Source organism: Amblyomma maculatum, chromosome 1 (assembly GCF_055883805.1).
Source record: "Amblyomma maculatum isolate TAMU_Amacu chromosome 1, ASM5588380v1, whole genome shotgun sequence".
Classification (NCBI taxonomy): domain Eukaryota; kingdom Metazoa; phylum Arthropoda; class Arachnida; order Ixodida; family Ixodidae; genus Amblyomma; species Amblyomma maculatum.
Genome location: NC_139344.1, coordinates 192,276,460 through 192,299,372, shown reverse-complemented (window position 1 = coordinate 192,299,372; position 22,913 = coordinate 192,276,460). Strand labels below are relative to the sequence as shown.

At 44.5% G+C, this 22,913-nt stretch overlaps 1 protein-coding gene across 3 annotated transcripts in view; it reads right to left on the bottom strand.

Annotated features, from left to right (window-relative positions):
* Positions 1-22,913, bottom strand: part of LOC146205275 (retinoblastoma-like protein 2) — a 114,047-nt gene that overhangs the window by 44,324 nt on the left and 46,810 nt on the right. For 2 of the 3 annotated variants that reach the window (XM_084589934.1, XM_084589935.1), the window contains exons 13-16: positions 13,454-13,574; positions 13,285-13,383; positions 13,046-13,172; positions 12,307-12,486 (exon numbers count right to left, since the gene is read on the bottom strand). In XM_084589934.1, the coding sequence (XP_084446060.1) occupies positions 12,307-12,486; positions 13,046-13,172; positions 13,285-13,383; positions 13,454-13,574 (527 nt within the window). The remainder of the gene's footprint in view (positions 1-12,306; positions 12,487-13,045; positions 13,173-13,284; positions 13,384-13,453; positions 13,575-22,913) is intronic. The other variant, XM_084589936.1, reaches the window with a different exon arrangement.

The following is a 22,913-nucleotide window of genomic DNA, read 5'->3' as shown; positions in this document are numbered from 1 at the left end:
TCCAGGGCAGCAGCAATGGCAATGACTAAGCCAGCCCACTTATGGAGGCGAAGACCGATCACAGATTCACGGGGAGGTGCGTTTTTGTGTGATGCCACTGTACTCGGGCATAGTAAACACCCCCAAAGACTGCCCCTTTGATCCAATTGTAAGTGATCCAATTATGAGAGTAAGAATTTGCACCACAAGTTATTCTGTAATTATGCTAGAGTGCAGTGATACTGGAGATCAAACGCCTATACACACCGCTCGATATGCATCTTGCCTTACAATGCACCCATTCTTAACACACTCTAAATGTCATTTGTCCTTCCTTACTGGCAAGCAGAATGTACTCTGTAGACCTGCCCCACGGCTAATGCAAAATCTCTACAGCAGTGGCAATGACCTAGACGACTTGCTTGTTAAGGCAAAGACAGAACTCGGAGGAGGAGCTACGTGACAAACCACAAACAACCAGTAAGAGTCAACTAATTATGAGAGAAATTCGAGATGAAAGAAATTTTCTGTGGTTGCAGGTTCAAGCAATGAGTTAAGCAACAATGCAAAACGCTTTGCACAGTGGTGCCACTTGTTGCCTGCCACTGTTGCATTTACATAATTTTTCGCACACATGGAGCTTAACCTTCAAGCTTAGCTTCTGACAAGCTGGAGATATCTACAAGGTCTGCTTAAGGTCATCTCCAAGGAAACCTAATGTATTTAAAAGCTGTCAAAGCAATGCCCTTATGACACACGTGCCATGAGGAAAACTTTAGCTAGACATAAAATACACAAAAAAAAGCCAAAAGAAAGCTTAGCTGGTGCTGCATTCTAATCACTGATTCAGAATGCAATATAAACACACACAAAACTCATTTCCACGTCGTGCATCGAACAAAGCACTTCATTCTATGAACTTTCTCAATGTCACGCGTTTGCTTATTAAACATAACACGCACTCAAACCCTAACAGGTTCAACAAAACAGAGCTCATCTATACCCTTAATTTCAAATATCTAACTTACTGGAATCCAGAAATGACTTACAGGAGTCGAGCCACTAGCAGTTCAACAAACAAAAAACATTGACAGATAACTATTTCAACGGTCTCAAATTGCTTTGGCAATCACTATGCCAGCCTTTATCGATAAAGCTGGTGGTGTTGGCTGCACTTTTGTACTAAATATGAGCCCTGTAGAAAAAAAAAAAAAAAAAAAAAAAAAAAAAAAAAAAAAAAAGCACACTGCATCCCCAGTGTCCACACGTACACCATTAAGAGCAATGTGACACAGACCATATTTGAAACTTGGCAATAGCATAGCTTCAGCAACTGCCAACCTTATGTGAGCAGTAGCGCACACAAGGTTGCCAACCTTATGTGAGTACATTAACATTATTACACGCTTTCAAACCTCTCCACCAAGTAGTCTAATGCGGTTACAATGTCGCTACACAGCAACAGAACTTTTGGCACTTAGACTGCCAAGTCTGAGTGAAGCTAATGAAGTACGATACTAATTCCACAGTGATGTATGTACATACCTACTTATACAAACTAAGCCAGCATTAACTTTGCATGAAAAATACCTAATCAAATTTCCTATCTCTGAAATCCATGCCTGTGTTTGGACTTTCACTATCTGCTACAGTGACCTGAATGATCTGAATGAATGTGCCACTGACACTGAGGCAAAGCAACACATGGTTGATTGACACCTCATCAGTCATAACTAAAGTTGTGGAAATATGCAAAGTTTCAAATTCTGATAAGCTTGTTGTTCGAAATTTCCGAATATTCGAAAATTACCGGACACACCGCAGTTTCTCTTACACTTCAAACTTCCCCGCAATGCTCGACCGTGCGGGCTGTGCAGTGAAGCATTGTCAAAATGCGACGGGTCATTTTGCGAAGTAGGACCATCCCTTTGTGAAGAGGGCTTTCCCGAAAGTGTGCGCAAAGCGAATGAAAGTGGAAAAATATGTTCTTACTATTGTTTCACCCATCGTACAGCTGTTGATCAGATAAAATTAGTGATGCAAACGGCTTTTGGTAGTTTTTTTTTCAGGCCTATTCACTTTCACCTAATCCGGACACTTTTTGAAAGCAATAACGAGAATTTACTGTATTCAGCAGCCATAGGACAGCTTCACCTGGCTCCATGTAGATCCTCCCTGTACAAAGAACTGGTATATAGAATCCTGCATAAAATTTAGAGTGGGTTTTTCAGTACGGTACACACGCTTCTGTGCAATTCTAGTTTAATTTTATTTGCAAGCACTACGAGAATTCTGAAATGAACAAGACGAATGAATTGAATTTTTTAATTTTCTTTTTTTTTTTGATCAGATCTTCGATTTGATATTCGAAGGCATTTTTTCAACACGTATTCATACTCGAAAATTTCAATAATACCCACACATCCCTATTCATAAACTGAATTGTACCAGCTGGATGGGACCATATTGATCCAACACAGTATATTCCACTTATAAAAATACCAGACATAATGAAATATTACTTAACACTATCAAATTATTGAGATTTATCAGTTTTTCTATTGGCCTGATGTAAAAATAAACCATACATAATGACTGATTATGGTGGCTCATCGAATACAGCGATAGCTCTTTGGTCGCTTGGGAGATGCTTGCCATGAAAACTTGTCTCAATGTTTGACAAAAAATTAAATATTCAGTGGAGAAATGACGCGCTGAAAACGGACTGGTGTAGAGAAATTAGTGCTGTCATCATAGCAATCGGTGCCTCTCCCGGCCATCACTGCGCAAATGGTTCAGCCGTATCGCCGTCACCTGACTACGTGTCCGTGGAAGATGGCGTCGACCAAGACGACGGCAATAGCTTTCAAGGTGAAACAGCAGATTCATCAGGATTTCCGGCAGGCTTTCAAGGCTGGAAGCCTCAAGAAAAAATACCGGTACTCACACTTTACGATTTCAATAATATCAAGGGTGGGGAAGTCCTGCAGTTCATCCAGCCGCTGATCGATTTCGTGCATGCAAGAGGACTGCCGCCAACGTATGTGTTGCTGAAGCGAGGTTCACAGTGATAGTCGAGCTTCAGCTGCTGCTCAAGCGAGTGCCAATTTCAGTCTTTCCTAAACATACTTAAGTTATTTTATGGCTATTTATGCATCCTGTAATAAAGTGTTCAGTGCTCTTTACGATTATTCGTTTCGTTCGACCCAATTCACTTGCTGGTAAGTAGGCAAGCCTACATGAATGAAGAGATATGTGGGTGTGCTCTTTTGTTGTTGTTTTCTTTGCTTTTTTTTTATGTTTTCCCTATTGGTCCAGATATAGCAATAAGCAATTATAATAATCATTTTCCACTATTGTTTTTTTTAATATTGTTACAAGTGGACTGCACTGTACACTAAAACAGGTTATTGCGCCTGGTACTTAGCACTTGCAGTAGACAGCCTTCACAGTAGGTTACCAACACTGCTTGTGTAAGTGTTGGAGCATTAAATCTGACATCCCACACTCCTACTTAGAGTTTATTAAACACCCTGATTGGCATCAGCATTTTGCACCACCTCAGCCACCACTACAATTCACATCATACCACAAGAGCAAATGCACAGTAAAATTTTTCCATGTTTGATGAATGCAGAATGGGGAATGAGGCACTGTGCGCAATCAGATAGTGAGCACCGTAATCAAATTGATGCAGCAACGTAGCACATGCCATCCCCCCTTCCTGCTTGGATAACATAAAGCTTTTGAGAAAAATTCTACAAGCAAAACATAAATAGATTTGATTTTACCAGCTCATGGAAGGCTGCAACATTGCATATTATTTATTCAATGCCATCTGGCTGCCAATAGAGCAGATGAAAAAAAAGTGTTAACTCATGCATGTGCAGTGGGGGCCCAGATAACCAAAGTGAAGCCATTGGATATATTAACATCTTTTCCAGAAAAACCTCATACACCTTGTCCATGTATTGAAAATATGCTTGCAGTTACTAGAGATATAAAAGATGCCAGTGCAAGCTTCATTCAATATGAACTTAAATATAAAACCAGGCTTCAAATTGCTATAACTAGCACACGTATTTAATCCCATGTTAAGCTCCCAAGGTGGAGTCGATTTGTATCATCTTTGGCGCAATTAAAACCAAGCACAGTACTAATAAGAAAAGTTGATTGAAACAACTCCATTAGCTAAAGCATACACTAGTTTTACTTCAATGCTGCATCTACACTACAGACTGAACACCAGCTCTGGTCAGCAGACTACCCAAGTAAGCCAGTAGTACTCACACTACTTTACAATGGATGAGCCACAAACGGTTCAAGTCAGCGCTAAAGTCATTTAAGTCGAGAACTGTGATTCGATGTGTTGGCTGGCCATAATAGGACCAAACCATCTCACTAAAGTGCATAAAACATCCTCGAACAGATAACCTGTTATAACCTTACACATACATTAGGCAAATTTTCATTTCATGTTGATATCTTCAAATATACTTATTTTTTCCAAGGGCACCACGAAAATGGGACAATCTAAACAGGCGTATTACTAACAGCTCGTCCTTACCTGACTTTAGTTCCCTTAGTGCAGATGAACTATACAAATCACAGTAATAATTGTATTCCTTATTTTCATACTTCCTTGTTCCCTTATGTTATTTTTACTCCCCGGTTTGTGCCTTGATTCAAGTTGTGAATTCATTATAGTCAATTTTCTCTTTTAGTATTTGGAATCTTGATTGTGGCTCGACTGTTAAACTGACTCTGCGACTGTAATTTTTGTCATATGCATTTTGTACTAGTTGTTATCATCCGTAATCATGTAATCAATATATGTGAAATACCCGTCTTTTCGACTGTTGTAAGCTTGTATGTATGCATGTAACACTCTGCACCATGTTATATTATGCATGTTTTTAAGCTTTAATGTATGCATACTCACAGCCCTTCCTGTTACAATCCCTGATGCAATCCAACAGTATCAAATAAAATAAATGCAATTTAACTAAATGCCAAAAAGTAAAGCTGAATAAACTGTACAAGTAAGACAGCAACCAACATTTATGCAGAATGCAGAAAAGAAATGATTATAACATAAATACATAATTGTAATCGGCAGATGTTAGAAGGAATAGAAGCTAGCTTGATGTCTTGGTTTATGGAGTCTAACGTCCCAAAGTGACTCGGGCTATGGGGACACCATAACAGAGGGTGCACCGACATTGCTCAGTACATGGACGCCCTGAGTTCTAACTTCCCTCAAAATTTAGCGGACACGTTACAATGAAGGCAAAAAGCAAGTGCGCTCAACTAATGTTACCCGCTTGGATCAGCTATGAACAAATCTCGGCTGTTTTTAGGATGACAACATATATCACCCACTTGCATACAAACAATTTCGCAACATGGTATTGCAAACATATGCACCCCAGAAAAGCATTTGAAGCAAGAGCTCCATTCATAAAACAAGCATATTTTGGTATGCGACAATGGCATTTATGCAACATTTTCGCCAAAAAACAAGTTACAGCAGCTGCAAGAAACGATGTCTGAGATTGTCTGCCATTACTTAATTTGTTCGCATGCTGAGTTCAATATAGAAAATGCAACTAAAAGTTCATTGAAAGCATAAGCTGAAAATGTAACCTAAATCAATGCACAGAATTTAGAAAAGGTGCCCATTACTAGGCCGGCAAAACATAAGATAAACAGAGGACTAGCTGCATACTGCCAATGCCATGCCACTACCGCCACATTCACTGCATGCATTTAGGAGTGCTGCGAGAGCTTGGTTTGGTTTGGTTCGGTTTTGTAGAATTTAATATTCCAAAGCAGCTCAGGCTATGAGGGATGCTGTAGTGGAGGGCACCAGAAATTCCGACCACCTGGTGTTCTTTAATGTGCACTGACATTGCATAGCAGACGGGTACTTTGCTTTGCTGCAGCAGGATTTTGATCCTGCATCCTCGGATTTGGCACCCGAGTGCCCTAACCACTATGCCACCGCAGCAGGAACGAGTTTGGTTTGGTTATTGGGGTTCCCCAGCATCCCAGAGTCAGTGTTGGCTCTATATGCATCTGCTAGCACACACAAGTAAGCAGTACGGCCTTGTCACCGCTGTGCACACCTGAATGGATGCATACGTTCTCAGAGGTCAAACTTCATAGCCAAAGATAGTTTTCAGGGAAACATAACCAGCATTACAAATTCCTGGGTTCCTTCCAACAGTAAACAAATTAGCATGGAATTCTCGAGCTTCAACTTAAAAATAGTAAACTTAGGGTGACATAAATATTTCCGCACAATAAAGATTGTGTTGCACTTATTAACAACTGTTGCACCTCTGCCACGCTGTTAAGCCTTATTTCAGTTCTCTTCACTTGAATTGTTAACCCTACTATCACTTTTAGTCAGTTGAGGTCTTTGATTATTCACTGTAATTCTTGCCCTGAGCCATCACTCATATACAGTAGAATGTCGGTGACACATACTGGTTGTTGCACATTCCTGGCTGATATGTCATGTTTGCGTGACCTTAACACAAATTTCCAGGCTCTTGCTTTCTTTTCTTTGTTTTTTTTTCTTCAAACCAGCATGCAAAATTTCTTTGATTCAACTATTCGGCGGGGAGGGGAGTGTTTTGTAAATCCGATAGAAGCGGCATTTTGCGATACGAAAATATACATCTTTGCAGGTTAGATCTTTACATGATAGCCTGCCTATCTAGAATGCAGACATTACAGTAAAATGAGCCAGTTTAAGTTAAAAAAACAAAAACGAAAAGAGGAAGGTCTTGTCCTTTCGTCTAAGGAAATAATTGAAGTTATCAAAGTCTGTTGTGCCAAGGACCCCTGTGTTAGTACACCATCTATCTGTCTATCCGAGAAAGAATTGAAATTACTAAGTGCAGCAGGGCATGCGTTGTGGCCGGTTACTCGGTTTGATTGTTTCACTGTTCCTGTCTTTGTGTTTTATTGTTTATTTCTGACCACTTGGCTATATTGGCCCGCTTTTAATTATCAGACAGATTTTCACATTTCGTTTCAGCTTTCAGTTTTTTCAAGATTATAGCCTCTTATGGGTACCCATAACTTCACTTTCCATCAAAATTTAATGTTTTCAGTCTGAAGGCTAAAGCACTGCACGGGCTCGGGCTTACCCGAAAGCCCGGGCCGGGCCGGGTAAAGCATTTTATTGGCAGGCCTGGGCCGGGCAGGGGCTTTACAGCTGCAGGCCTGGGCCGGGCGCGGGCCTGTGAAAGTATGGGCCTGGGCCGGGCTCGGGCCTGTGAATAACAGGCTAGTTTAACCGAATACCCACGGGTGAAGGCAGTGCCAGTTGAATATAGTACAGTCAAACCCGGTTATAACGAACTGCATAATTCAACGATATTTGTTCGCTATATAAAGTATTTCGCTATAACCAAACCCGTTTATAACGAACTTCAGTACCAAATTCGTTATACACGATGTCCAGAACAGCGCAGCGAAAGCGCACTAACTAATGAAAAACCGTGCCGCTCACCATGAATCTACAAAAGAAATTTATTGCAGATAAATGCTCACTTATTTGCAGTAGGCAGTGATCTTCGCCTGAACACTGCGTTTAACTCCACCAGCGAGAATCGCACTTTCCACACGCGACATCATTTCCACAAACTCCAGTCCGCTTCCCTGTATTCCAGAGAAGTATCGGCGCAGCAGATCAGTAGCAGCGAGGGCTTCGTGCAACGCCGGGCGAGGGCGATCGTCTTCCAGCGGCGGTTCCTCGTTCGCACCAGATGCCAGCATGTCGGCAACAATTTCAGAGTCCAACGGACTCGCTGTCACGGCTACGTTGTTGTCAACAGTGAGAAAATCCTCCAGGGCAACTTCTTCAGGCACAGCGTCCGGAACATCAGCGAGCTCTTCCCACAGCATGGCAACATCGCTGTCATCTTGCACAGTGCGCGCTTCACTAGCAGCTTCTGCATCCTCTCGATATAGTCCAGCATGGTGGAAGCAGTTGCGGATTGTGGATTGCGTCACGTCTTGCCAGGCACGGTTAATAATTTCTATTGCGGCCAGCAAATTAATCTTGAGCTCGTCGTTAACCCGCAATTTCACCAACAGCCGCTCAACGACGCATTAACCTTGAACTCGTCGTTAACCCGCAATTTCACCAACAGCCGCTCAACGACGCGATTCCCATAGCTTAGCTTGAAAGCGCGGACGATCCCCTGATCGAGGGGCTGCAAAACCACTGTTGCGTTCAGTGGCAGGAAATGAAGCTCGATGTTCTTGAGCGTGACGCCGCAGTGGTGCGCAGAACAGTTATCGAGGAGGAGGCAAATCTTGTGCCCCCTCGCTGCAAGTTCCTCGTCCCAGCCACGCTTCGAACAATGTTCTGGTCATCCAGGCCTTAGAATTTGAGTTGTATGTGACTGGGAGTGAAGTGCATCCTCGCAGGCACATAGGTGACTTGAACTCGCCTATGACAAGCGGCCGCAGCTTTGATGAACCGTCCATGTTTGTTGTGAGAACGGTGACTCGGGCCTTATTTAATTTACCGCCATGGCACTTCTCATTTTTTACCGCCAAAGTTCTGCTCGGCAGCAGTTGCCAAAACAAAGTAGTCTTGTCGGTGTTAAAAATATTGCACGGTTCGCATCTCTCTGTGACAGCACGCCACAAGTCTTGCACCCACTTCTCAGCCCTCTCAGCATCCACTGCTTGGCTTTCACCTGCAACCACCTTTCCAGTGATGGAGGAGCGGTCTTTAAATCGTTGGAGCCAACCACTTCTCGCCGTAAACCTCTCGACGGCCAGGACGAAGGCAAAATCTTTTGCCTTCTGTTGCATCATGGGGCCAGAGACAGGCAGATTTTGCGCGCGAACGTCCAAGAACCATTGGTACAGCGCTCTACTTGGTCGTAAGCCGGCTTTGCGGTGGCGAAAGCCGTCACCATTTGGTCGTTCCTGTGCATTGCCTCTGATGGCCGACTGGTTTTTCAAAATGGTTCTTAACGTGCTCCGCGGAATTTCGAAATGCGCGGCAACGTCAGACTTTTTTTCGCCACAGCCAATGCGGCGAATTATCTCCATTATCGGAAAGCGGTAGGGCACGCCGCTGCTTCGTCGTCATCTTGCAGGATGTAGCGCAGGAATGCAAGTCAGCAGCAACGTAGGCACGTCCGGAATCGTGAGGATAGCAGCAGCACGACTTGCAAACGCGAACAAAGAAAGCTCCGAGGATGCGGGAAAGTGCGCCACTGACGCGTTCGTTGTTCGGAGGCTGCCTGCCCTTCGAAGATCCTCCCCTTCCCTTCGCCCAAACTTGAAACCAGTTCTGGCCGGTGTTTCTTCTTTCTCGAAGCGCAATAAGTCCAGAGCTGCTCGCACGTCTTTGATCACATGGTAGGCAGCTGCCGAATAGGAGCGCTGCAAAGAGAGGTTGGCCGATGGCGCAGATTTTAAAGGCTACTCACGCTACTCCGGGCGACGGCTGCGCATGCGTACAGGAGGGTCCCTCGTGGAAGCTGCTGTAGAGAGCCCCTCCTGCGTTTTACGGAAGCACGGCACGGGCCGCCTGGAGACAACGTGGAATCGGCGCAGAAGCACCCTAGCGGGCGCGTGACGACGTATGCGCTGTGCGAGACCTTGGGTAAAGAAGCAGTCACCAATCCCCCTCCCATCTGACAACGGCATGCGCTAGAAGGCCCGGCAGCTAGCTGCCCGGAGAGTACTCGGAGCCGGCACAAAGGCCCGCCTGTTGGCGGGCGTTTGGAGACCGATCGCGCGTGCTGAGTTCACTATATCCGATGTGTAGTTCGCTATGATAAATACATTTTATATGCATAATGCTAGTGGAAATTAGAGTGTTCGATATAAAACATAATTCGCTCTATCCGAGTTCGTTATATTTGGGATTGACTGTAGCAGACTGCAAATACTTTTTAATCCATGGTATGTTTATCATGTGTTAGGGATATAAAGAAAAACAAATATATGCAAATAAAACAGCAAATACATATGTGAAGTTCGCTCAGCTTTTCGGGTACCATTCGGTACTAGAATGCACGACACGGACTGTCTGTTTTGAGATTTTACTCCTGTTCCTGTTCGCGGCCATCACTGAGCTTGTGGAAGATCCTCCTTGGGAAGCACTTATCGTCAAGGGCTGCCCTACGGAGGGTCGACGACGGCTGCATTGTCGGCGGTGTCGCCGCCAAAGGACCGTTTCCGTCCCTTTTCCCCTTCCTGCCGCGATGCCTTCTGCGCGCAGCTCTCTACAGTAGCGGCATTGCTGAAAAGCAGATGCGTTTTCCGTCCATTTTCAAGAAACCAATCTGCGGTGGGCGACATATGTGCAACGCAGATGGTTGTCTGGGCTACAGGCAGCTAAAGAGGGTGTGCTGCTATGAAGGCGCCACTGGGTCAGAACAAGTGGCATCCCCGTAAGCGCGGCGCAAGCGAGAAGCGGGCATTCGCTTCTCGTGTGAGGCAGTGGAACAAAGTGGGATAGGTTTGACTTGCAACAACGTCAGCGCGTGAGAATGGGCCATTTTACGACCGCTTTTGAGTCTTTCGCCGCACACATGCACGCACCATTAAGTGTTGCAAAAAAAAAAAAAAAAAGCTGAAAAGAAACCAAAGAAATCTACCTACTCCTTCAGGGAGCGCGTTTCGTCCACTGGGGTCCACCCCACCCTACAACGAGCGCTTCGTTATAAGACTTTGACACGGCACACAAAAGACTGTAAACAAAACATAAATCGGGAGAAAGTGCGCTTGGCTTTGCTTTCAGTGGCAATGCACCGATGACAGCTAGCAAGACTCCCTTAATTCTGAGTTGCTGTGTGAAAAAAAAAAGAAACTTCTTTTCTTTAACTGCATTAACAGCTGAAATCAACGAGGTTGTGCTTTTTGATAATTGTTGCTGACTCACAGAATAATTGAAGCTTATATCACAATAACAGAGAACTTGGGCAGCAACTATAGGTGCGTAGAAGTGAGGAATACATTATATTACTAGAATTTTTTACTGGACCCCAACTGAGGCTCTGACTGGAATGTTGGATGCACTCAGTGCACTTTTGCCCTTAGCAATCGTTTTGTTTTTCAGTAAGTTAATAAAAACGAGGACTTCAAGCAGAGCCCGGCCCCCCTTCCCACTAAAAACACACACCAAAATCTACCGAGCAGACGTCTGACTGAGGAGCGGCGGTCATGCGATCACGTGATCGCATGACCTCTAGCAGCGAACCGATTTTGAACTCAGAAGTTGTATTACATATTCTTTAAAAATTTGTACCCAGCAGTATCCGAACTAAAACCGTGAAAGCATTAATTTCGGGAAATTCGCATCCATAGAATCCAAGCCCCTGTGCTTTCTTCGGATACAGAAACAATAACCAACGCCACCAGAACTAGAGTTTCACGCCACGCTTATAGAAACAAGGGCTTTTCATGTAAATAGGAAATAAGAATATTTGCATCTGAACTGCGCTTAGCTCATTAATTACTTTTTCGGGCCTCAACCGGGCCTGCCCACTTGACGGGCCGGGCCGTGCCAAATAGGTCATAATTTCCACGAGCTCGGGCCGGGACCGGGTTTGTATCGGAGAATGCCGGGCTGCGCTCGGGCGGGTAAAGCAAAAGGCAGCCGGCAAAAGGCAGCCAGGCCCGGACCTAGCTATGGCCCGTGCAGTGCTCTACTGAAGGCCCTCTACACCTCGCACCTTTTTGTTTTTACAGCTTTTAGACTATTTTGGTCACCTTCAACTTCCATTAGTACTTATCAGTAGTTCGCGCTCTTCCACTAATCAAGATAAAAAAAAAAAATACGACAAGGGGGGGAATGAGGATGAAGCAATCAACTGCTCAAGTACACAAAGCGCAACTTGCACAGCAAGAGGAAAAAAATAATGCATGCAACACAAAGCAGAGTACAGGCACATGGAGAGCAAACAGACCCCTCTTGTAGACATGCCTCTGAAGCTTCCTATCTAATTTTACAGAACAGCTAGCTGAAGTTAGTAGGGCCATCACCTGCACTGTCTTCCTACAGTCCGGCAAAAGCAGCACTGTGAGGAGGAACAATGGACTGCATGCTACACACACAACCCCGCTTCTACTTCGTAACAAGCAGTCCAATAAGTGGACTGAAGGGCAAGCCACTCGGCCCCCGAATGACGCCACTCAGGCCAAGCCATGCTGTGTCCCCTACCACACCCAACACTGCAAGGCAGCAATGGCGCGAGCCACACACAGCATATGCTCCAGCTACAGGATGCATATGGCGGGGTTAGATGAGGCAAAAGCTTATGAGAAATATGAGGCACTCACGCTGCACCGTGATGGACACGGTGCGCGTCTGGCCCATGGCGCCCGACTCCGCCCGGGAACTCTGCTGTAAGGAGGCACTAGCACCACCTCCTGTGCTGTTGGGTGCAAATAGCCTGCGGCGCACTGCGCTGCCTGGAGACTGGAACCGCTCCGCCACCGACACCGGTGAAAGTGCCACGTCTGCATCAAAGGCCGCCATGTCAAAGCCACACAGACAAGGCGCAGACACACACTGTGCCCGTCCGGCTTCGATGCTCAACCGTCCACCAGAGTCAGAAGGCTGGCAGATGGGTTCCTCACAAAGCTCAGACGGCAGTGTCACATCAGCCATGCATGCGACACACAAAAAGTGCACAGAAAGAATACCGAGTGCGACAGAGAATTCCTTTCTACATTCCCTCAGCCAAACGAAAGTATGCAATGGCAGGAAGAGTAGCACACTATAAAAACGTGTGTGCATGCTACACAACATTCACATAGTACAACAGAAACTAAACAAGTTTCCTGTCAGCAGGCATGTAATATCTGGGCACCACATTTCAAGGATTATGAATAGAACTGAAACAATAGAATGTCTACGAGTGATATATCACAATGCAATGTTTATGACAAAGACCATCCATCTGTGTCAAAGCGGAAAGTCTTCGTTTAGGCTATTTCTGGCAAGAAGCAGATCACATGCACATTCACAATGCAACACCAAGTTTAAAGTTTGGAAAACTGGCCTGAAAATATTTACCCTTCTTGCTTGATTGAGGACCATCTTGGTCCCCTTTCAGACCCCTCAAAGATAAATGCGCAGCAGGAGACTGGGCTTCAGTGACATCGGTACCGTCATATGTCTCAATCTGCCGCTGAAGCAATACCTGAGTGAGTGATATCAATGTGATAGTCAGTTCAGAGCTCTAAGGCTTTCAAAAAGCAATGCCAAGTAGCACAACAGCTAGCATATATAAAGCAATAAAGCAAATCACAAACCTCTTTACACGTAGGTACAGGTTGTTCAGAGTGCTCAATAGCCTCCCAGAGAGGTGAGTCATCTTTCCAAGCGAGACATTCCAGGATTTGCTCCTCAATCTGCATAACAAAGCTACTGTAATTTTTGTTAATTCTCAGGCAAACATTTGCAGTGGAAAATCGATCTTACGTGGTTGAGGTGCTTCACCACTTCTCGCCACAAGCCCTCCTCTGCACGAATTAAGGGCTCAATAATTTTGTAGAAGTTGTAAGGCATCAAAGTGAAGACTTCCAAGATCCAAGGAAATTCTCTGCATGATCAAGCACATCCAGAGTTAAAATGCATTAAATTACAACATACATATTCTCTAAAATGAAATAGTACTGAAAAATGCCTTGCCAGACAAGCAATATCAACTTGCAGGAGAAGCTTTTATCATTTTTTTTTTAAATACAGCTTCCCTAAATTACAGTGCACAAATTAGCACTAAGACACAACTGCAGTCTCTGAACAAAATGCAAGTAAGCAAATTCTGACCACACTTAACCTGCACATTTAAGAAGAGGACACGACAACATTAATGGGTTCCTTCTGCGGCTTCCTTGCGAATCCTCTTTGCGGATCGTAGATGCACTTTGCTACATGCTTTAACACTTGCTAAAATTTGCTAAAATTGCTGTTTAAAGGTAATAATTGAGTAAGCATGCTCATAACTCTTCTGAAAGGTGCTGAAAGTAAAGAAACCACATCAGACAGTTGATTACTGTTTACCATTAGACTAACAAAGCTATAACAAATACTTTTGCACCAAATAAACCTGATTAATTCTTCATTCAGCATTCAGGCACAAGTGGTATTATCAGCACAAGCAATGGCGTCATGACAATCCCTCTTGTAGTTCAGAACTGGCGCTGCCTTTGAAAAGGTTCTTTAGTGGTAACAGTAAAGTGTTACTAGTCACATCACTTGACTCTCATCGGTGCAGCTTTCCCTAAAGGCTTACATTCTTACATTACAGGCTTACATTCTTGTCATTTTTTTCACAACTTTTCATCAGACATTTTTTTGTTTCAAATGTTTGTAGGTAGCTATCAACTCTCAATAAAACCAATGGCTAGACGATATAGACAAGCGTCAGCCCGTGACGTCAGTGGAGATGCGGTGGCGCTGGTGACAGCAGTGGCTTTCGTGGTGTAAGCAAAAGCGCGGGCTGTCTGCATTGGATGTGCGGCGCTTGCCGTGTTTTCGGGCATAATTCCCAATATTTCTGCAAGCTGTGGTGCGGTTGATTGCGCCACAAAGCACAAAAAACAAAATAACACTTGTTTCAATACGTTTATTGCGGTCAGATAAAGATGAGAACAAAGGGCAGCGGTGTTGAGCGCGATAAGTAGACTCTTCGGTGACGGATTGCCTTCGCGGCTAACATGTGTTACAGTTCTGCACTGAAACTAGGTCAGTTCGTTTGCAACCCTTAATTGTCGTTATAGCTTTTCGGCGACACAACGAATAGCGCAAGAACAAACGCTTGCAACTCATGCCCGTTTTGTTGTATATACTTGTTGTTGTGTTATTGTGTTGGGTTTTTTTGGCGCATAAGCAACTAAGGCTATCATGCGCCAAGAGCAAGGTTATTTTTTGTGTGTGAAAAAAAAAGGGGAAAAACGCGTGTGTTCTAAAAAGAGTTTGTTTAGAAAGTCTCCTTTTACGAAACGGGTTGTGTTGCTAATGCAATGATGTGGAAAGCTTGAGGTTTTAATTTGTTTACTGATGCACACTTGATTTATTCTACAGTTTGCATAAGACATTTGCTTCTTTTAGAAAACTGAAAACACAAGACAAATCTACAAGTCCATCTTCGCCTAAAATCAGTTTTGGATGAAAAGAAATGTGTTGTTTGTAAAATGGGGTAAAATATTTTTTTCTTAGTATTTCGAGACCTGTGCATGATAATAAGACGTGGTTAATAGTTAGTTGTTCTCCACATTTTTCACACTGAGGTTTGTCTCTTTTTGTCAGCTGAAAATTGTGTGTCAGGTGTGTGTGTCCAATGCGGAAGTGGCATATTATTACTTCTATGAAACGTTCCTGATGCCGGCACGACATCCATTCTCCCAAAATGGGCTTTACTAAGTGAAGTTTGTTATCCACTTTACTATTCCAGGAAGACTGCCATTTTTCTTTTAGTTTGTGATGTACAAGTTTCATACAGTCTTTATAGGGTATGTATATACTCTTCATTGGCTTGTCACGGGCTTTAGCAGCACATGTGTCTGCTCTCTCGTTGCCTTTGATGCCCATGTGACTCGGGACCCGACAAAATTTTATGTTATATCCTCGAGCAATGGCTGTTGTTATACTGTGTATTATGTCTCCGAGTAAAGGAGCGGCTGCATTTCTTGGATTTAGAGCTGTGAGGACGGCTAGGGAGTCTGTGTAAATAACGGTGTTTGTAACATTCTCTTTTATTATTTTCTCTACAGCAACAGAAATGGCGTGGGATTCAGCAGTGAAAATAGATGCGCAGTGTGGAAGTCTTATTATTTCCTCAGAATCTCCTCGCACGACTGCACCTCCCGTGTACACAGCTGTTTTCGATCCATCGGTATAGAACTCTGTGAAGCTTCTGTATTCTTCCTGAAGTTTAAGGAATTCCTGAATAATGTGCTCCTGTGGAGTTTTAATCTTTGGAAACTGTGTGAGAGTGAGATCACAGATTGTGGGAAGATTGTACCATGGCAGTAGAGGGCTGTTGTTTTGAGCGATATCCGGTAATGTGTCCAGAATATGGAGTTTGCAACATATCTCTTCAAACCGCATTATCAATGGCCTCGACTGAGGCCTATTTGTGAAAATGACTCTGGAGGGGCAAGCTGTGACTACTGAATAGCACAGGTGTTTTTTTTGTGACTTTATTCCGAGGACATATGCCTATGTAAGTAAAGCTCGTCTATCTTTCAGTGAAGGCTCATTAGTTTCCACACAGAGGCTATGCACAGCAGACGTTCTGTATGCACCACAAGCAAGGCGGAGGCCTATGTTATGCACTGTATCTAATTTCTTTAAATATGATTGCCTAGCTGATCCATAAACTATGCTTCCATAGTCCAAGGAGGAGCGCACAACAGAGCAATATATACAGTCAAATCTCGATATAACGAATCCCGCGGGACCGCGAAAAATCATTCGTTATTTTGAAATATCGTTGTAATGAAAAAATCTGCGATTATAAGCCAGTGGTCAAACCTAGGTATGAAAATGACGTACCTTGGCAGTAGACACGTGTGTAGACAAGCAAAACCTGAAGTGAAAAGGTTACACTAACTCCAAAGCTGATTTATTTGAAGAAATCCATTATTTTCTTCTGCCGCGTGCAGCAAACACGACCGCGCACTACATTACACCACTACAGCACATACACCTTCCGCTTTCCGGAACACCTCATCGTGTGCGTGATTGCACTGAGCGATGAAAGTACGGATTTTGTCCATGTGAAAAAAAAAAAAAAAAAAAAAAAAAAAAAAAAAAAAAAAAAAAAGATCGGAGCTTTTTATGACCCCATTTTCAATGCTCCCTGAGTTTTGAAAATCTTGTCTCGGTCTTTCTTAATGATCGCGGCAGTCGATGGGGCAATGCTAGCTGTCTGTCGAATCGCTTTTTCCCTGCGTCAATTTCTTGCAGTGAAAGCAGCTGCGTTCATATCTTCTTAGCACTTTGCTGGCTAATATCATCGCCAATCTCGCACAAACTTCGCAATAAGATAATCAGCGGCAAAAAAAAAAAAAAAAAAAAAATACCGTCCCGCACGCGCGAACGACCGAGTCGCGTACGGCACACAACACAGGAAGAAAAAAAAACGCAGGCAGCTAGGCCTGCTGGCTACTGCGTAATAAACCATAGCTTCATGGTGGCGCTAGGAGCTGGTCCTAGATGTCCTGATGATGATAGCTACAGCCCACGGACCATACACACAGAAACGGCGGTTTCTGTTTCGTTTCACGCGAGAGTTGCAAGCTGCGGTGCTGTTAATTTTTAGCCAAATTCGTAATACTGATGCTCCAAAATTATAGAACAAGATATAAATTACGTTCGTTATTCTGAAATATACGCTATTTTGAAATTTGTAATTCTGAAATAGTTTTACATTGAAAACATGGCAAATCTGCCGGGGATTCTTAAAAAATTCGTTAATTTGAAAAGTTCGTTAATGTGGTGTTCGTAGTAACGAGATTTCACTGTATGCAAAAGGCATGCCCTATCAGATCCCCAATGTTTGCGTGAAAGGACTTTTAGGATGTTTAGGGATTTGGAGGCTTTCTTCTTCAGTGCTTGTATGTGGGGGAGAAAAGTGAGTTTTTTGTCAAAAGTAATGCCCAAGAATTTATGGTTATTGTTTACGGGCAATTTGATTTCATTTAGGTGTACGGTAGGATTGGGCTGTATGCCTCGTTTGAGCGAGAACATAACTGCCACTGTCTTCTGCGGAGAAAATTTAAACCCATTTTTACTGGCCCATTTTGTTAGCTTATTTATTGTTAATTGGATCTGTCTCTCACATGTGGACATGTTGCATGATGTGTAGGCTATTTGAAGGTCATCCACATAGAGTGAATACATTATGAAATTTGGCATTACTTTACTATTCATATTAATTTTTACAACGAAAAGTGTGGTGCTTAAAATGCACCCTTGGGGCACACCATTCTCCTGCAGAAAGGTTCTTGACAAAGTGGTCCCAAGACGTACTTGAAACGAACGATGTAACAGAAAGTCACTTAAAACCTTTAGCATTCTGCCACATATGCCTAAATCTGCCAGGTCGCGCAATATCCCAAACCTCAAAGTTGTATCATATGCCTTCTCAAGGTCAAAGAAAACGGCAAGGCAATGCTGTCGGTGTAAAAAGCCTCTCTGATAGTGTTTTCGAGACACACGAGATGGTCAGTTGTTGAGCATCCTTTTTTAAAACCACACTGATGAATGTTTAAAAGTTCATGAGATTCTAAAACAAAAGTTAGTCTGATGTTTAAAACACTTTCAAAGGATTTTGTTAAACAGCTGGTGAGAGCAATGGGCCTATAACTACCAGGAGATGTCACCTCCTTTCCGGGTTTCAAAAATGGTATGACAACAGCTTTTTTCCACGCCTCTGGCAATTTTCCTAGGACCCATATTTTGTTAAAAATTTTTAATAGTGCCTCTATAGCAGGTTCGGATAGGTGGGCGAGCATTTCATAGTGTATTTGGTCAGGACCAAGTGCAGTTTGGTTACCGGCAGCTAGGACGTTTTTTATTTCTTGTAGTGTAATTAAGCTATTATACGGTTCTTTTGTACCACTACTTGTAGGGAGTTTTTGTTTCTCTGCTGTGTTTTTGTGTTTTAAGAATGTTTGAGTGTAGTGTGATGAACTGGAAACTGCAGAAAAGTATTCACCTAAAATGTCGGCCTGTTCTTGTATAGTTGTCCGTACTCCGGGGGCTGTTTAGCCATAAAAGTGGAATTAGCCATACAAGTGCAAAGATGAAGCTTCACAGGCATCCCTTGTCCCCTACTGATGCTTCTGCTGCTAAACTTAATTATCAGATGGTACAGCAGGTTAGCAGGAGTCTAGCAAAAGCTGCTAATTCATTTTACGAGGTGTCAAAATTCATTGATGTTGCTCCAGCTCAATAAAGGGGGGATGAGGGCCTTGAAAACTTTTTCAACATTCCTTGTTGAGATTTATCATGCAAATGCAGAATAGAATGCTGATTTCAAATATGCATTTAATTTCAAATATTTCATTTTGAGGGGAAGATATGGCAAATTAACTATCCTAATAAGCTCATTTCTTATGGGACATTACAGTAATTTTCCATTAAAAAATCCTTTTTTTAGGAACATGCAGACATTTCAAAAGGTTCGCAGCCCATGCTAAAGCTTTCTTTTTTCCTCAACTGCGATATATTAGCAATTAGACTAAATTTTGGCTAATTACTGCCACACACTTTTTTCCTTCTAACTTCCGTATTTATTTATGATCAAGAGAATGACATTATACAGTGAAACCTCATTATAACGAACAGTTAAAAAATCGGAAAATAGTTTGCTCTATCCATAATTCATATTATAAAATTTCGTAGAAAATACACGCAAGAGCAGCAAAACTCAATCAGAGAAGGCACAGCAACTCTGAGGGTGCCTACTTGGGTCACGTCCATTTATTTACGCGCAAAGAACTGCGTTATCGCGGCCTACTTTTTTGTGTTGATCGCGCTCCGTATCACGCCCTGTTCCACAGTTTGCAAACATTCCAACAAGGGCAAGCCCACTGCGCTCAATAGCACTGCAGTGGCGGCGCAGTAAATCCAATGCAGCAAGCGCTTCTTGTGAAGTCGGAATGTTCTCATCGTCTGCAGGGTCAGCCTGAGCTTCGTCTGCGGGATGTTCAGAAACTTCCGCAGCGATTTCGGCCTCCATCAGTACAGCCATGGTCGCTGCGATGTCGTCGCCGCCTACAAAGGCCTCTACAGTCGTTGCGGGCATGTCACCAACAAAACGTGAAAAATCGTTCCAGGCTCATCGAGCTCGCGGAGCTCTGCTTCTGCTTCGTCGGGATCGTCCCCATCGTCACTTAATACACGGGCCTCTGCTGGAACAAAACCAGCGTGCTAAAAGTAGTTGGCAATCGTTTCGCCTTTCATGCTGTCCGATGCCGCTTCAATGCTCCCAGCAAGTCGATCTTCAAGTCCTGCTCAATAAGAAGCTTCACGAGAAGAGTGCCAATCAGTCTCCTCTTGTAAACTGCCTTGAAAGCCCTGATTTTATCTTGAACTTGGTCATTAACGTCAGTGCTGCTCATTTTTTCACGATCACCGCCATCACAACACTACGCACACCCGTGTACCACACTCGACACGACGACCGACGCAGCCTCCGCCGAACGCTACGCCGTCCACGTCGCGACACCGCAGCTAACACTAAAAACGCGAAAGACCCAAAACTAAAAAGGCAAAAGCAACCTTCGATCGCGCCGCTGCCGCCGCTGCTGAAGCGGCGCTGTCAGCGATGGTGAGATGCGAACGATTTCTTATGGCCTCCGAGATTACCCCCGCGCGCACAAACAAGCGCGCGGGGGTAATCTCGGAGGCCATGGATTTCTTTGGCTGTCAACTCCCAATGCCATCGTGGCATCTGTGGCGCTGTCAGCGCCTGCGAGGTAGTCCTGAACGTTTGCTCCGCCGCACAACACACGTGTAGTGCAACGAAGCCTGCCTCCTTCTATTAAAGTGAGGTAGTGCTTGGTGTCGCGAAGTTCGTAATATCCGTTTTATGCCGAACCGCGTTTGCTATGGGAAGTTATACATGTGTTTGACAAAATAATTTCGGAAGAGTTCGATATATTCAATAATTCGTAATATGCGTGTTCGTTATATCGAGGTTTGACTGTAGGAATTTCCTTGGCTTCTGCATGCACCGTGGGCCTCTTGAAATGTGTCATGTTGTTAAGAAAGATCTTTTTTTAACGAGAAATTACTATTACTGTAATGACCTGTAAAATGCTGATATGTTTTTTGCCACATCTTCTCTTCCTGATGAGACATTTGAAATCTAAATGCACATTTTAAACCAGCATTCTATTCTGCACTTGCATTTGAAGTTTCAACAAGATATTGATACGTGGCAAGGTAAGGCCAAGAGATTGGTCCAAGATGACTCCGCACACAGCACATAGAAACACAGCAGCGTTAGCCGGGCACCAATCGACACTAGTCGCACGTCATCTTCACCAAAACTCACGAGATTCTTCTTCTTCCGTCCTTATGCAGATATCAGTGCATGCACCGCCTAATGTAACACTACCCCGCCAGCTGAAAAGCATCGCCCCGGTGCGTACTAGCGTCCAAACCAGGGTCCGTGTAGTACAGCTTGAGGCGTGCAACATAGACCGTCTCGGTACGTGGTGTAGAGGTATACGTTGCAATTTCGTATGTCACTGGAGTCACTTGTCGTAAAATGCGGTAGGGTCCTGTATAACGGGGCAAAAGTTTTTCCGAGAGGCCAACGCAGCGAGCTGGGGTCCAAAGCAGCACGAGAGAGCCGCAAGAATACTGGGTGTTGCGATGACAGGAATCATAGCGACGTTTCTGGGAGTGCTGGGAGGCTGCGAGTCGGTTGCGAGCAACAGCGCGGGCAACGTCAGCTCGGGTTATGGCGTCACGAGCATATGTGCTGGCAGTGGCGGCAGAAGGGAGCAGGCTGTCAAAAGGAAGCAGAGGTTCACGGCAGTATAAAAGACAGAAGGGGGACTGGCCGGTAGTGTCCTGACGCGTCGAATTGTATGCGAATGTCACAAATGGCAGCGTTATGTCCCAGCCGTGGTGGTCATCAGAAACGTACATAGACAGCATGTCAGTTAATGTCCGGTTAAGGCGTTCAGTAAGCCCGTTCGTCTGTGGATGGTGGGCAGTCGTGAAAGAATGACGAACGTTGCACAATCGTAGGATCTCGTCGACTATACGCGCAAGAAAGCAACGGCCACGGTCGGTGAGCAGTTGGCGGGGAGCTCCGTGGACGAGTATAACGTCGTTGAGGAGGAAAGCAGCGACATCAATTGCACAACTGGCTGGTATTGCTCGTGTGACCGCGTAGCGTGTGGTGTAATCAGTGGCCACCGCAATCCATTTGTTCCCCGATGCGGACAGTGGAAAAGGCCCTAGAAGATCCAGATCCACTCGAGAAAAAGGGTCTATGGGGATGTCGATCGGCTGCAGAAGTCCAGCTGGTAAAACTGATGGCCTTTTCCGGTGTTGACAGTGGTCACAAGCTGCCACGTAGCGGTGGACTGCGCGGTATAGGCCTGGCCAAAAGAACCGACGGCGCACACTGTCGTATGTGCGAGAGACGCCTAGATGACCCGCTGTGGGAACGTCGTGAAGCTGTTCAAGGACGGCTGAGGGACTACTAGTAGAAGGTCGGGGCCATCAGGTCACATATTGTGCAGGTATAAGGTGCCGTCGTGGAGCACAAACAAACGAAGGGAAGGGTCATTGCGATCGTCACTGAGGCGATTGATAAATTCGCGAAGCTGAGGGTCCTGGCGTTGCTCGCGGCAAATGTTGGAAAAGTCAGAAATAGTGAGCACACAAGCGCCATTGTCACATTCAAGTTGGCTTGGCGGTTCGACTGGATGACGGGACAGGCAATCGGCGTCTCGATGCAACTGGCCAGACTTATAAACTACTGAAAAATTGTACTCCTGAAGGCGCAAGGCCCAACGTCCAAGACGGCCAGGAGGGTCTTTGAGTGTGGAAAGCCAACACAATGCGTGGTGGTCAGTGACTACTGTGAATGGCCGCCCATACAAGTAAGGGCGGAACTTCGTAATGGCCCAAACTAGGGCTAAGCACTCACGTTCAGTGATGGAATAATTCTGTTCGGCAGCAGAGAGGAGTCGGCTGGCATAGGTGATGACGCGAGGGGAACCGAGCTGACGTTGTGCGAGAACGGCACCAATTTCATGACCCCTTGCGTCGGTGTGTACTTCTGTGGGCGCTGATGGATTGAAGTGAACCAACACTGGCGGACCGGTGAGGTGAGCAATAAGAGCCACCAAGGCGGCCGATTGTTCGTGGCCCCAGGAAAAGGAGACCCCTTTTTTCAGAAGCT